This window comes from Onychomys torridus, chromosome X (genome assembly GCF_903995425.1).
Source record: "Onychomys torridus chromosome X, mOncTor1.1, whole genome shotgun sequence".
NCBI lineage: Eukaryota > Metazoa > Chordata > Mammalia > Rodentia > Cricetidae > Onychomys > Onychomys torridus.
The window spans coordinates 117,283,082-117,297,244 of record NC_050466.1 but is presented as its reverse complement, the minus strand read 5'-3'; the positions used below and the strand labels follow the sequence as shown (position 1 = coordinate 117,297,244).

The 14,163-nt window shown below is 38.4% G+C and overlaps 1 protein-coding gene across 1 annotated transcript; it reads right to left on the bottom strand.

The window, feature by feature from the left end:
* Window positions 1–2,757: 2,757 nt before the first annotated feature.
* On the bottom strand, window positions 2,758–5,492 carry LOC118573635 (melanoma antigen preferentially expressed in tumors-like). The gene is made up of 3 exons (XM_036173911.1): window positions 5,203–5,492; window positions 4,156–4,737; window positions 2,758–3,271 (listed from the first exon to the last, which is right to left on the bottom strand). The coding sequence occupies exons 1-3, from the start codon at window positions 5,490–5,492 to the stop codon at window positions 2,758–2,760; spliced, it is 1,386 nt and encodes a 461-aa protein (XP_036029804.1).
* Between the last annotated feature and the right edge of the window lie 8,671 nt (window positions 5,493–14,163).

The window sequence follows — 14,163 nt, the reverse complement described above, 5'->3', positions numbered from 1 at the left end:
ACTAAAAGGAAAAAAAGAGCCAGGGATATAGCACATCCAGTAAAGGCACCTGCTGCCTTACCTGTCAGCCTCAGTTGAATCCCATGGACTCACTTGGCAGAAAGATATAACCAACTCCTGCAGGCTGTCTTATGAACTCCACATATGTACATATATTTTGCATATTAAATGTGGCAAATTATTAAAATGCTTTTAATAGAACAAATATAGTTATATATATGTAAACACCCACTCACCCACACACATACCCCACCTCCCACGCCCACACATCACTCCACAAAATAGTGGATTTCATTATGGAATTTTTATACTTATTTTTAATTTTACAGGAAATCACAGTTAAGAAACTTTGAATTTTTAAAGAGATCTTGGACTGTTAATGTACTGAAAAAATTAAAGGCTGTGGTATTTTTAAGGTCATACTCTTTTATACTGTGATAGTCACATGAGCTATTGGGATAAACAAGGAAAGGTTATAGTTCAACCATTAGGTTTGTTTGTCAAGTTGACAGGGTCAACTGCACTGGTTAGTTTCTTCTCAACTTGACACAAACTAAAGTCATGGAGGAAGAGGGAACCATAGATGAAGAACTGTGTCCCTCAGACTGACCTGTAGGCAAGTATGTGGGGCATTTTCTAGATTAATGGTGGATGAGGTAGGGCCCAGACCAGTGTGGACAGGTCCTCCTGGGCAACTGGTCCTGGGCTGTATAAGGCAGGTAGCTCAGCAAGCCACAGAAAGCCACTAAGAACCTTTTCCTGCCTCTGTTCCTGTTCACGTTCCTGCCCCGACTTCCCCAGTGACAGACTGAGACTGGGATATGTAAGTCAAACAAACCTTCTCCTCCCTCAGCTGCTTTTGGACAGTTTTTACCACAGCCATGTAGAAGCAACATAGTACACTCCCTTACGTTAGTTTTCAAATCTATTGAAAACAAACTATCCAGAGCTCTTTCTTGCACTAGGAATTTCCAAGAGTATCATTCACATTGTCAGTATGACAATAATGAGTTCCAAATTCTCTCTTATTGTAGGGTCTAGTTTTCACCTCAGGGTGCAGTGTCTCTGACAGAAACAAGGCACCTGAGGAAGGATGGAGGAAAGAGCAAATATGCCAATATTGATCCAGTTGCATCTTCCCAGTATTCTGCCACTGTAACACACTGGTCAGAACTGTACTTCTGACAGCACCAGATCCCAGCTTACTCAGAGAATATATAGTAAGAGCCATAAGGAAAAACAAAAAAGAAAGTTCAAAGAAACAGGTAAAACTAATTTTAGTATTTTATTTAATACAAAGTGTCAAAAACTCCACAATTTTTAACATCGAAACAATGTAGGTAAATCAGTCAATGCAGTTACATTTTAGAAGTTCTTTTAAATTTTCTGCATTATATGATGAATCAAGCATTATGGAAAATATGAACATATTTGAAATGTTGTATTACCAAAGAAATATGACACATTAATTTCAATATATTTTAACATGCTTTTTCTTACAAACGTGGAAATACAATGTTACCACCAAAAAATTAATAAAAACAAATGTTAACTGTCCTGCCAGTTTTCTTATTATACTAATGCCTATAAAATAGCATTTGATAAATTTACCAGTGTCACTACTAAAAACAAAATTCAATTACTTTTTTCTGTGGTCAGACTAAAACCATGTATGACTTCACTTAAAAAAGAAAACAATATAAATTTCTAAGCTATTGCTTTTACTAATATATTTCAGTACAAAAACATTATATGTAAATGATTACTTACAGTCTACTCTTTTTGCTAGGTTCAGATATGAGCACAGTTGGGCTGGTGTGGTAAGCAACTGGACGACTGAGGCATTTGCTTCACACTGTGTAAATGATTAACTATAGACTTTACATATATCATTTCTAAGTAAGTCTAGGATATACAAATTGAATTTATAATTGTTAGGTTCTGGAATATAAAATAAGTTGGACTTAGTATTCACACAAGGCATATCATACCAAATGGGGCACAGTTAATGGAAAAAGAATCAAAATATATATAGGGAATGATTTATACAGCTAAGGAAATGACAGGATTAACAGAATTGGGAGTAAGAGAACTAAAGGAAGCAGGGGAATATTATGGCAAGGACCCTAAATCCCACCTAAAAAATCATCTGACAAAGGCTGGATAGCCAGCTGAAGACTTCATGAGAAGTAGTGGGAACTTTAGAGCAGGCCTACATCAAGGAAGCAGGAAAGTATAATTATGTTCTTGAAGGGTCTATTGAAACCTCAGAGCCTCTGCTATCTTTCTTTCCTGGCCTCACTATTAAATCATGACGGACTCCCGAAAGCAACCAAAACCAGCCTAAAGTAACTTAGGGGATGAAAACATTGTCTTCAAGAACCACCGCCTCTTCCACAAATATAGGCAGGAAAGGCTGTCATTGTTCTGATTTGTGGGTTGTACCAACAAGCAAACCAAACAGTGTGGGCAGAGATGAGCAAACTAGGACTTGATCATCCTGTATTATAGGCAATGCACATCACTGTGGTCAGTAAAATGAAACATATCAATAGTAGACAAGTGATACACAGGAACTCTTGAAGTCCTCTATCTTTTCTAAATTATTCTGTGTAGGAATCAGTTACATGCCTATGTTCACTAAGTGTAATTTCCTACAATGTAAAGAACCTTATATATTGTGTGTGGGTGTCCAGGAAATAACATTTAGTACTTAAGTAGTACATATCGGGTTGAAACTGTGTTGGACTGTGAAATTTATTCTAAGTAAGTGATCCAGGTCATGTCAGCCCTCTCTGCAAGCTCTAGCATCACCTTCAGTTGTAGTTGTACAAGAGCAAGCTTCCTTCGGTCTATACTGCCCTGAAAAGGCCATACTGCATAGCAATGTACAGGGATGGGATAAATCACGTATTTTAGTTTCTTCAAGGGTGTTAAATTATTCACCATAGTCACAAGCATAGGCATTGTGATGGGGTTAAAAGCAAAGCACAGGACACGGAGATGAGTACAACGAATCAGGGCAGGGATAAGGACAGAGATTGCAGTATCATTTATAAGGCAATGATTTATCTCTAGATGTCGAAGAGTACCGGAGAGATTTACCAGAAGAGTTTGAAAAGGCTCAAAATCATCCCAATACATTGGGTTGTTGCTGAGATTCAACAGCTTCAGGCGGGAGACCTGAGAGCTCTGGGCCATAAACCTGAAATCTCGGTAGGAAAGATCACAGAATGACAGATACAAGAAATGCAGTCCAGGTGGCAGGACTCTGTAGGGAGAAAGCAAAAAAAAAAAAAAAAAAAAAAACTTGTTAGGAATGAAGTCTGAATGAGGAAAACTACACCCTTATATCTAGAATAAACTACTTTAAACATGCATTGTAATTGGGTATTAATGTGAGCTTTAGTTCACTTAACAATTTTGTGACTGAGAATTTTTTTAGACAGGATCTTACTATCTAGTCCTGGCTGTTCTGGAACACACTATGGAGAATATACTGGCCTTGAACTCACAGAATTTGCTTGTCTTTGCCTTCAGAGTGCTGAGATTAACATCCCTTGCCACCAACCACATCTGGCTGAAAGTTTTGTTTTCAACACTGAGGTACAATTTCTTTTAATCTTAAGAATGTGAACAGTGTATTATAATAGATGATTTTAAGAAACATTAAGAGAAAAAACTGAAAGCACTTGATATACAACATTATCAATTATAGATTGCAGTTCATCTTTTTAGTGGGGAGGGATCAGAAAGAGCAGGCAACTGAAAATTCCCTTTGGTCAGTCCCTAAATACCAACCTCTACTTTCATGGCCTATGCCTTGGAGATCACATATCAGTAAAGTGATCTGACATTGTGAACTATGGGCATCTGTGATTAGGTGCATCAACGCTATAACAAAACATCTTCCCCCATCTCAATCCCTCTTCCTCTTCATACCTAGAAGACTAGTGTTTTCACTTTTAATTTCTGCACTTGTCTGTACATTGCTGGCTGCTTAATTTTTGTAATTCTTTCTCCACTTTCAAATTCCCAGAAGCGACAAAGTGGGAAGCACAAACGATTTTCAGGAGTTTAGGAACACCCAAGAATGTTTTCTTTGCTCTCTCAACAGACTCTCAGGAAACCCAGGGCCCTACCCCAAACTCTTACCTCAGCACTCTGTCCAGATGCCCTGTGAGACAGAATGAAGACAGGCTGACTTCCTTAAGGTTGTTCATACGTCGCAAGTGACGGAGGAAATTTTTAAAGACTTTCCCACTCAGAGATCTATAAGTGACTTTAGACAGACTGAGGCTCTCTAGGTGGTCCATCTGAGACAGGACATTGGTGATATCACTCAGCGAACCCCTATCAATTGACAACTGAGCAACACAGTTGAGATCAAGAATATTCAGGGTACATTTGCTGTTACCCAGTTTATCAACTTGCAAATCTCGACAGCATATGTGCAAAGACCCTAAACTCTCCCTAATTTTACTTATAAGCAAAACCAAAAATTCCTTTTCCACTAAGGAGCCATCTAGGGAAAGGTCCACTAGTAACTCTACAGGCCTGGGGAACTGAATCATGGACTCTGAATTTACAAAACAATGCTGCCCTTCTATTTTCAGGATAGAGCTGTCAGAATAAGCACAGGAATGAAAACAGAAAGGTTCCTTAATTCTGACATCATGGCATGTGGTCTTACAGTCGTTGTCTTGCCTTAAATCTAGGATCCTCAGTTTAGGTCTCCTGTAGGGTAAGAGGAGATAGAATACCTGAGAAAGAGCCAATGACAATGAAACCGAGTAGAATCAACAATGACATCTAGGAACTAATTCTTTTATCATAGCTGACACTCCTTGTATTAACTATCAACAAATGTTTCCCATGAAATTTCAGCCTCCTCCCCCCAATCCTTTATACACCTTAGACTCCCTCCAGTCTTAAAGCTCCTGTCTTTTTCTTATATAACACCTGTTACATAAACCCATCAATAGAACCCTCAGTAACAGATTTCAAAATGAACACTGATTACAAACAGTAACAGATTTCATAATTAACACTGAATATAATCAGTCTTTAATGTGTTACCACGTTTGTGGGCAACAGCCTCACACATAAATCTTCAGCATTTACTTGTTACTCCTTCTGAGAGAGTAGCAGGCTTTGGTACAACCTCCTCTGTCTTTCCATGTTTCTATTATATAGTCTTACCTAGAAGCAGAGTTCTTTGAAGGACGCACTGGAAGATTCTCAATCATGGCTTTCAGGAGTTCATGATGAGGCTCCTGTACAGTTAATGACCCAATATGGAGACAGTAAAAGGGCCACACTTTCACCATCTCACTCAATATATTCTTATGGCCACCCTCAAAGGCAGCAATGAACAGGGGAACAAAAAAGACTCTTGGCATATCCTGCAGAGCTTGGATTGCTACAGACTCTTTTCTCAGCAGACTCTGTATAGCGAGATCCAACAGAGTCTTTGGGTTCTTTGTATCCATCTTTGTGAACCTGAATCAGAAGGAGAAATATTTAGAAGTTCTGGGAAAACATACACAGTCTCTTCTTTGCAACCAGCGACAGCAAAGTAGAAATTTAAAAAATAAATGAACCAGATAGCCAACACTTAGAAACATCTACTCTAGACACAGATCAGAAATTGTCTTGTGAGTGTATAAAGGTGTGTGTGTGTGTGTGTGTGTGTGTGTGTGTGTCTATTACTATTCCCCACTGCATGTATATATAGGATGTATGTGATAAAACACCATTAGAAATGGTGGGTGTTGATGGAATATGCCTTTATTCACTGCAGGTGGGAGCAGAGGCAGGTGGATCTCTGAGTTCTTAGCCAGCCTGTTCTACAGAGCAAGTTCCAGGATAGGCTCAAAGGTACAAAAAGAAACCCTCTCTACAAAAAACCCAGCTGCCCAAAAAAGAAACAGGTAGTAAGTAAGCAGAAAACAAATTTTGTCACTTAGCTACATGACTTCAGGATTTTCCCTTAATAGTATATAAGCTATGATGAAGAAAAATATAAATCTACAAAAAAGTGGAAAAATAGAAAATATTAAATCACCAAATTAATTGTGATTAAATAGAAAAAGAATGACATTCTAGAATCTTGTAACACATGAAAGAGTCAGAAAGCACCTAAGCTTTTCTTCTACTTCGGGAACAACAAGAAACCCTCTAAAAGACCTACACAACACTGATAAACAGAAAACAGCATGATTAAATTAGATAGCTTCTAAAACAATATGAATCAGCCAAATAAAGAAAAATTCCAAGCAAAAACATTAAAACCATAATAAAACAAAATTAATGTTACTCATCACCTACCTAATAAGGTACTTTGCTACAGCATCTCACACACATTACGGCATTATCCTTGGATAAATGACTTGATGACTAATATAAAATTAACATACTTAAGAACAAAGAAGTGGTACATTTTCTTGAGTTTTCCAGGATTTCAATCTCAGGGACACATCCTTCATGCAGTCCTAAAAATATGCCCCAGTTTCTTAAAATGATGGTCTTCTGTCATAGCTCAAGTTGTAAGAAAGTTTAAGTACATCCTATTTGTCAAGAACTTTCCTTTGTGTGAAGAAAAAGTCAAACAGTTTTGAAAGAAAGGGACTGGGCAGTCTCATGATACAAAGCAGCTGATTTCACACATTGTTACAAACGTTAGTGAAATATATTCAAGAATTTGCTGTTTGTGCTCTATTACAAGGTCACCATGTTCTGTTCTTAGGAATATCTGTGAACATTCCAGTATTTTGGTTCAAAATTCTGTTGTGGATGTGCCTGATATGATTGAATATGGACTCCAGATTCCATTATAAGGGTTGTGGAGCAATGCTATTTAAATTTGACTTTTCCCTGACAAACTCAACATTAAAAAAATTCTTCCTAAGTTATCCCTATGTATAAATTTAATTCAATTTCAAAAATTCCTACATTTTACTGAGTTAGACAGCCTGATGTAAAGTTCATATGTGAAAGAACACACAAGAATAGCTAATAAGAATGAAGGAAGACACTTGAGAAGAGACTCCTGACATCATACCAAGAAAATGAAAACTTTCTAGAGAATTTCTGTAATTACAGTTTCTTATTACTGCTATAAGAATAGTCAAGTAGCTCAATGAAATAGATTAGAAAGCATAGAAATAGAAGCCAACATGGATGGACATCAGTGTTTAATGAAGGGCTGAAAAAAATGGGGTCGCAGTTAAGAGCATTGACTGATCTTCCAGAGGGCATGGATTCAATTCCCAGTCCTGGAAACCATCCATAACACACTTCAGTTCCAGAGGATCTGTTGCCCTCTTCTGGCTACTAAGTGCCCTCTAGGAATGTGCTACACAGATATATATGTAGGTAAAAGACACATACACATTAAACCATAATTTAAATAAATAAAAAAACCAAAGATGACATGGAGAAGCCACTAAAGGAAAGACAGACATGCAATGTACAGAGTGAGACTCGATTTAAAAGAAAAATACTTAAAGTAGATCCATGAAACAAGCCATGTATAGAGTAACTAAAAATTGAGTTAAGGATTTAAGCAAAAAGTGGAATCACAGAGCTTCTTGAAGAAAAGATGACACATTTTCTTTAAGCTTACTGTAGGGGAGGGATTTCTAAATGTCACTCTAGTCTAGAGGTATTGAAAGGAAGCAATAAGTGAGCTGACCAAAGGAAAATCAAAGAATTTAAAAATATCAAATGCAAGCATTTCAAAGGAGAACTTACAGACTAAAACGATGGAGTAGTAAAACATCCCAGCCAAGTGGGATGCTTCCTATATAAAGAACTCAAAAACTGAGGAACAAAGCACCAAAAAAGGCATGAAAATGAAGAAAAGATATGAACTAACAGTTCACACAAAAATGTCAAGAAAACTGTAGATGTAACAGTCTTATTATTAAATAAGAAACACACAGCCAAATGCAGAGTTAAAAGCCCAAGAGGTCAGAGCAGCGGTAAGAGCTGAGACTTTAAACCACCTTCTTACCCTTACTGTTGCTGCTGTCCTTCCCCTCAGCAAGAGGCCTACTTCCTGTGTGTCTGTCTTTTTATTGACTTTCTGTTCTGCCTTCTCATTGGTTGTAAACCCAACCACATGACCTCCTCGTCACTGCCTGTCTATACCGACCTCCAGGTCTTCTATGGTTGGTATTGAGATAAAAGGCGTGTGTCTCCATGCTGGCTGTATCCTTGAATATACAGAGATCTGCCTGTCATGTGATCAGGATTAAAGGTGTGTGCCACCACTGCCCGGCTTCTGCTATGGCTTGCAAATAGCTCTGAACCCCCAGGCAACTTTATTTATTAACATACAAACAAATTCACATTTCAGTACAAATAAAATATCACCATAAAAAACAAATAATAAATGCCCAAATTTAATGACAATTATATCTATACAGTATATTAAAATAACACTGAGTTATAGTTTAGTCGCTGGTAACATATAGGCAAAATTATTAAGTGATTGTGTTCTATTAGTGAAACAGTGAGGAATAAAATTTTAAATATTTTACAAAGATCTACTTTTATAAATACACACACATATATATATACACACACATACCCAAGGATATTCATATATATATATATATGAATATACATATATATGTATATTATATAAAGGATATAATGATGTCTAGTATATAAAGGATATACATATATACACATATATGTATAAATACACACACATATATACATACATATCCAAGGCTATTCAGTGAAGCATTATGTATAATTTCAAGATATAAACAAATATAAACCTCACACAGAGATAGATTAAAAATGGTATGGAATAGCCATACAAATGTGTCTGATGCAAGTGTAAAAAAGAATAATGAAAATCTCTTAAGAAATGTTAGGGAAGCATTTCAAGGCATGCTATTAGCTTGGAACACTCAGTCCTAAATGGGTTATCTCCTTCACCTCCCTTCCCTCAGGAGATCAGAGAACTCTCCAAAAGAGGAGGCAGAAAGATTATGAGCCACTGGTAATAGAAGACTCCAAGGAAACAAGGCCTTTTAGACACAACAGGAATGATGCCCTTATGAACTCACAGAGACTGGGGAAATATGTGCAGGGTCTGCAGAAGCTATACAAGCCCCTATTCCTAACTCAGAAGCTATTTCTAAATTTCTTTAAAAGAAAAACAATAGTTTTCTCCAAGAGTCTTACTGGATATACAAACCAGATTTAAGAGCTGATTCTGTGCCTAGCAGTAGATGGTTAACACAAAATTAACTCAATGGTATTTTTGGAGTTTTGTTTTGTTTTTTAGTCCAATAATGCACTATTTGGGTATTTTTTTTAAAAAAAAAAACTTATAGGTGTTTTGCTTATATATTACAGTTTCACTGTTGTGGGATAATCTTTTTGTACACTGTGAGGATGTGTCTTTTCCAAGGCACCTTCTGTTTTCCAAGGCCCTTTCTGTTTGGTTTAATAAAGAACTGAATGGCCAATAGTTAGGCAGGAGAGGATAGGCAGGATTTCCCAGCAGAGATAGGAACTCTAGAAAAAGAGAGTCAGAATTTTCCAGTGAGACACGGAAGTCAGACAAACTGTGTGGAGCAGAGGTGACAGTTTATGTGGCAGAATGCAGATTAATATAAAGGGTTAATTTAAGCTTTCAGAGTTAGTTGGGAACAAGCCTAAGCTAAGGCCAAGCTCTCATAATTAATAGCAACTCTCCATATTATTATTTGGGAGCTGGTGGTCCAAAGAAATTCTGAATGCACTTTATATTTTGTTTTTATGAGTTTTATCTGTGTGTGAATGTGTGTGTCTCTTGTGCTTTTTCTGCTTTTCTTTTTTTCTGCTTGTATTGTCCTATTCTGGTTTTTTTTTATTCAATCTTAGTTTATATTAGTTTGTTAATCTTAATGAATGATATGTTATTCTTTCAGTGAAGGATAGGAAGAAATGGGAAATGAGAACAAGGTAGCAAGGAGTGGTACTTTTCCAAATACACAGATTTATATTGGATTATCTGAATAATAGAAATATTTTACATACCCAAAATACAAACACAATTGAACTTCTACAGCAGCATCTGTTGTGGAATATTAGTTTAAGATGTGTTACATGTGTTTATGCTGTGGAATATTTGTTTAATGATGCAAGGATGTGCTGCATTCTTTTATGTTGCATTTGTTTAACTTTGTAAAGCTGTGTTGCTTTGCCTGCATAAAACACCTGATTGGTCTAATAAAGAGCTGAACAGCCAGTAGCTAAGCAGGAGAAAGGATAGGCAGGGCTGGCATGCAGAGAGAATACACAGGAGGAGAGGAGAGGCAGGAGGGAGAAAAGGAGAAGAGAGGACACCAGGGACCAGCCACCCAGCCACACAGCAAGCAGCAGAGTCAGAAGTAAAGAAAGGTATATAGAATACAGAAATATAAAAGCCCAGAGGCAAACTATGTAGGGAAAAGGGGCTGGCTAAAGAAACCCATCCTGACCCTGGAGCCCAGAACTAGGGAAAGATGGCTCAGTTAGGGACAGTGAAAGGAAACAGTTTGGCTCAGATCAGATCCATCTCTGCCCCTGGCCAGCAGACTTGTGAAACCAGCCAATCACAGAGCAAGACAGTAGCACCCTGTCCCTGGGGCCCAGGACCAGGGGAAAAAAAAAACAACAAAGCCTGGATTTGGGACCTGAGCTGGAGAAATGAACACTTTATCCCCAAACCTAGAGCCAAGGAACATGCCTTGACTCTGCAACCAGTACAAAATAACACTCTTGGTCCCTAGAATCAGAGTCAGTGAAAGAAATGTGCCCTGGCTTTAGAAGCAGTGTCAAAAAGTCAAGAAAGACCAGTCAAAGAAACACAGTTTGGCTCTGAAATCAGGACCATCTCTGTCCCTAGCCCACAAAATTGGCCAATCCCTGGGCAGAAAAAAACTAACCAATCACTGGTTGACTCCACCCCCAAGACATCCTATATAAACTGCCCTGCCTGGTCAGTTGTGGGCTGTTCTCTCCACCCTGGTAGAGGCAGTTACTCTCCTGGACTCCTCCTTCCCAAATAAACCTCTTTCTTAAAAGAGGTTTGGGTGTGAAGATCTTCATTCACTGGCATAGAGAAGATCCTTGTTGAGAAGTCCCTCAGTGGACAGAGGAAGGAGGAGCTGAACAGACAAGCATTGCCGAGACGTCCCTCAGTGGACAGAGAAAGAGAGAGCTGAACAAGTAACACTTTCTCCAGAGCCAGAGGAGATTGCTACATTTCTGCAGGGGTTTCCTCTTTTGCAGAGCAAAGCAAAAGAAGCAACATCTTAGTCCAGAGAAGCAGAGTTCTACTAGGAAGCCCCCTTAAGTGGGGGGCTGAGCAAAGCTCAGCTGTAGTGGCTCTCCAGGAGAGGAGCAGGATTGCTATATTCTGCAGGGAGACCATCCTCCACCACACCAGGTATAGCCTGACTCTCCCAAACAGTCAGTATACCCTTCCCTACTGAAGCAGTTCCAGGCCTGACACTCCCCAGCAGTCAGAAAAACTCCCCTTCTAGGGCTGAGATGTCTCTTTGCAGCTCCAGCCATCACAGCTGTCCTAAGCAGCTCAAGATGCCTGACTCCCCGAGTAGTAGGATACCTTTGCCCTGAGTTTCAAAAGTCATGTTTTGGTGCCAAAATCTGGGACCAAACCCACAGAGTTGAAACAAATTTACTTACAAAAGGTAAACAGGATAATTTAAGAAAAGCTGGCTAGAAACAAGACAAGCTAAGGATGGGCATTCCTAAGCAAGAATAAGTCTCCATTTCTTTATTTGGGAGCTGGGAAGTGGGCACCTAAGAGTGGGAAAAAAACTAAAGGTATCCTTGCATATTGTGAAGATTTCATGTCTGCTGCCAGGTATCATATATCAAGCCATTGCTGAAACCCTATGGTGAACACACCTCCCACACCAAAATGACCAAAGGGGAGTATGGATGCCATTAGAACAGTTATTTTTGTCAGAAATGTATAATGCAAATACAGTCATAAGAAAACATGAAATTCTTTGGTAAAATGACCTTAGAAGCTGTGTAGAAACTACATGGTGAGCAGAAAGAGTCAGAGAACTAGGTGTAGTTACATATGCCTGCAATCCCAGAACTCAGAAGGTGGAAGCAGATGGACTAGTAGGTGAAGATATTCTCAAGTATATAGTGAGCTAAAAATGCACCTTGGGATATACCACACCCTATCTCAAAAGCCAAATCTGTACAAACAAGCAAAAGAGAAGCCAGGGTAAGAAAATATAGACTAATGAAGGGGAGAAAGATTAAAACATCAGGAATCTGCTGGGAGATGGTGGCGTATACCTTTAATCCCAGCACTTGAGAGGCAGAGCTAGGCGGCTCTCTGTGAGTTCAAGGTCAGCCTGGTCTACAGAGTGAGATCCAGGACAGGCACCAAAACTACGCAGAGAAACCCTGTCTCAAAAAAAAAAAAAAAAAAGAAAAACAAAAAACAAAACAAAACAAAAAAACCATCAGGAATCACAAAGGAAAGGCTAGGACAGTTTAAAAGTACTGAGAGACACTCCAAAATCCATAGTCCAGTTTCATGGTGGAGGTATGAGGAATGAGGAAAAGCCCATTAAAATGTGGCTCTCCAAATATAATGTTCCTCTGAGGAAAAAAAAAAAAAGATGAACATCCCTAACCCAAAGGTCAGCCCAAGATTCTCACTAACATTAATTTAATCTGGGAAGTCTGGGACTGGCTGGGACTGTTATTGGCACTAGTCAACATAAACAGAAAAAAAATATTTTTTTCCTCTTCAGTGTCTGAGGGCTATCCAGCCAAGTGTACTCTTGAGAGAGGCTAACTCTGAGACAAAAATACTTTTGTAAATAAGAAAACAAGGAACAACTGCAAAATGAGAAGGACGAGAGATTGTGACAGACCAGCTTTGTGGGAGACACCTGTCGAAGGCGGTGATGGGTTGTGTGAATGACAGGCAAGGACACACTATAAAATGTAGGCAGTAGATCCTCTGGTACTGAAGGGCCCACTGCTCTGAGGTCCTACCACTTGTGTGGTCATGAGCAATCTCCACCACCTGGTGATGACTGAGACATTGGTGATCCCACGCTTGAGTTTGGGGAGCAGTTCTACATCTGCAGCCACTTACCTTCTGTGTGGTTCAATGCTGGTGAAATGGAGAATCCTGAGTTACAGGTCCAGGAAGGTCTCGGGGTGCAGCAGCCTCCTCCTTCTCACAGATGGTCTACTGTTGGGCGAGAAATGAATGCACTAAGACCAAAATTCCAACACAAATCTCTGCACTCTATTTCCTGCTCCTGTGTCCTCTTCATTTACTTTATTCATTTTTTATTATTTCTACTTTTAAAATAGAACATTTTAATTAATTATTTGAAACTGTCACACATGCATACAATGTATTCTATTAGTATTCAATCCCAGTCCTGCCCATATACCCTCCCATGTCCATTTCCACCTTTAAACTCCTCCCAACTACATGTGCTCTTTCTCACAGCCACTGAGTACAATTAGTCCCACTTTTACCCAAACTGAGTTTTAGTTTAATAGTTAACTGAACATTATTTCTATGAGTATCTGATTCACAGTTGTTGGGGCACAGTGGTTGACTTTAATACTTTCTGAGTGTATTCTATATATAGTTTAGCTATTACAAGTGGTTTCTTTGCTTCTTTCTTTTTGGGACTTGAGACTGAGCCCTCCATAGATGGTCTATACCCTATGAGAAAGGTAAACTTGAACACATATTCATCCAATGCGGTATAGAGATCACAACACAAAAACATAAGAAATATGAAAAAGTAAAGCAAATGAAAACATCTCCTCAAATGCCATATTAAAAAAACCTGAAGAAGTGTTTAAAATGCTGGACAAATAGTTTGAAAGTATACTTGAAAGAAAGTTCAAGGACTTTCATACATATGAATGAAGTGGGGAAATCAACTCAGAATGTGTATGTATAGGTCAGCAACATAGATGAGAAAGTCAAAAGGAGTTTGAAAGGAAACAAACAGAAATTCTGAAAATTAAAAGCTCAATTCCATCAATTAAAATCTGTAGGAAGTTTCACTAATAAGCTATATTATTCAAAATTTAAAAATAAGGTCTTAAGTAAAATTGAAGGAAATATAATATTTATACATGAGTAAA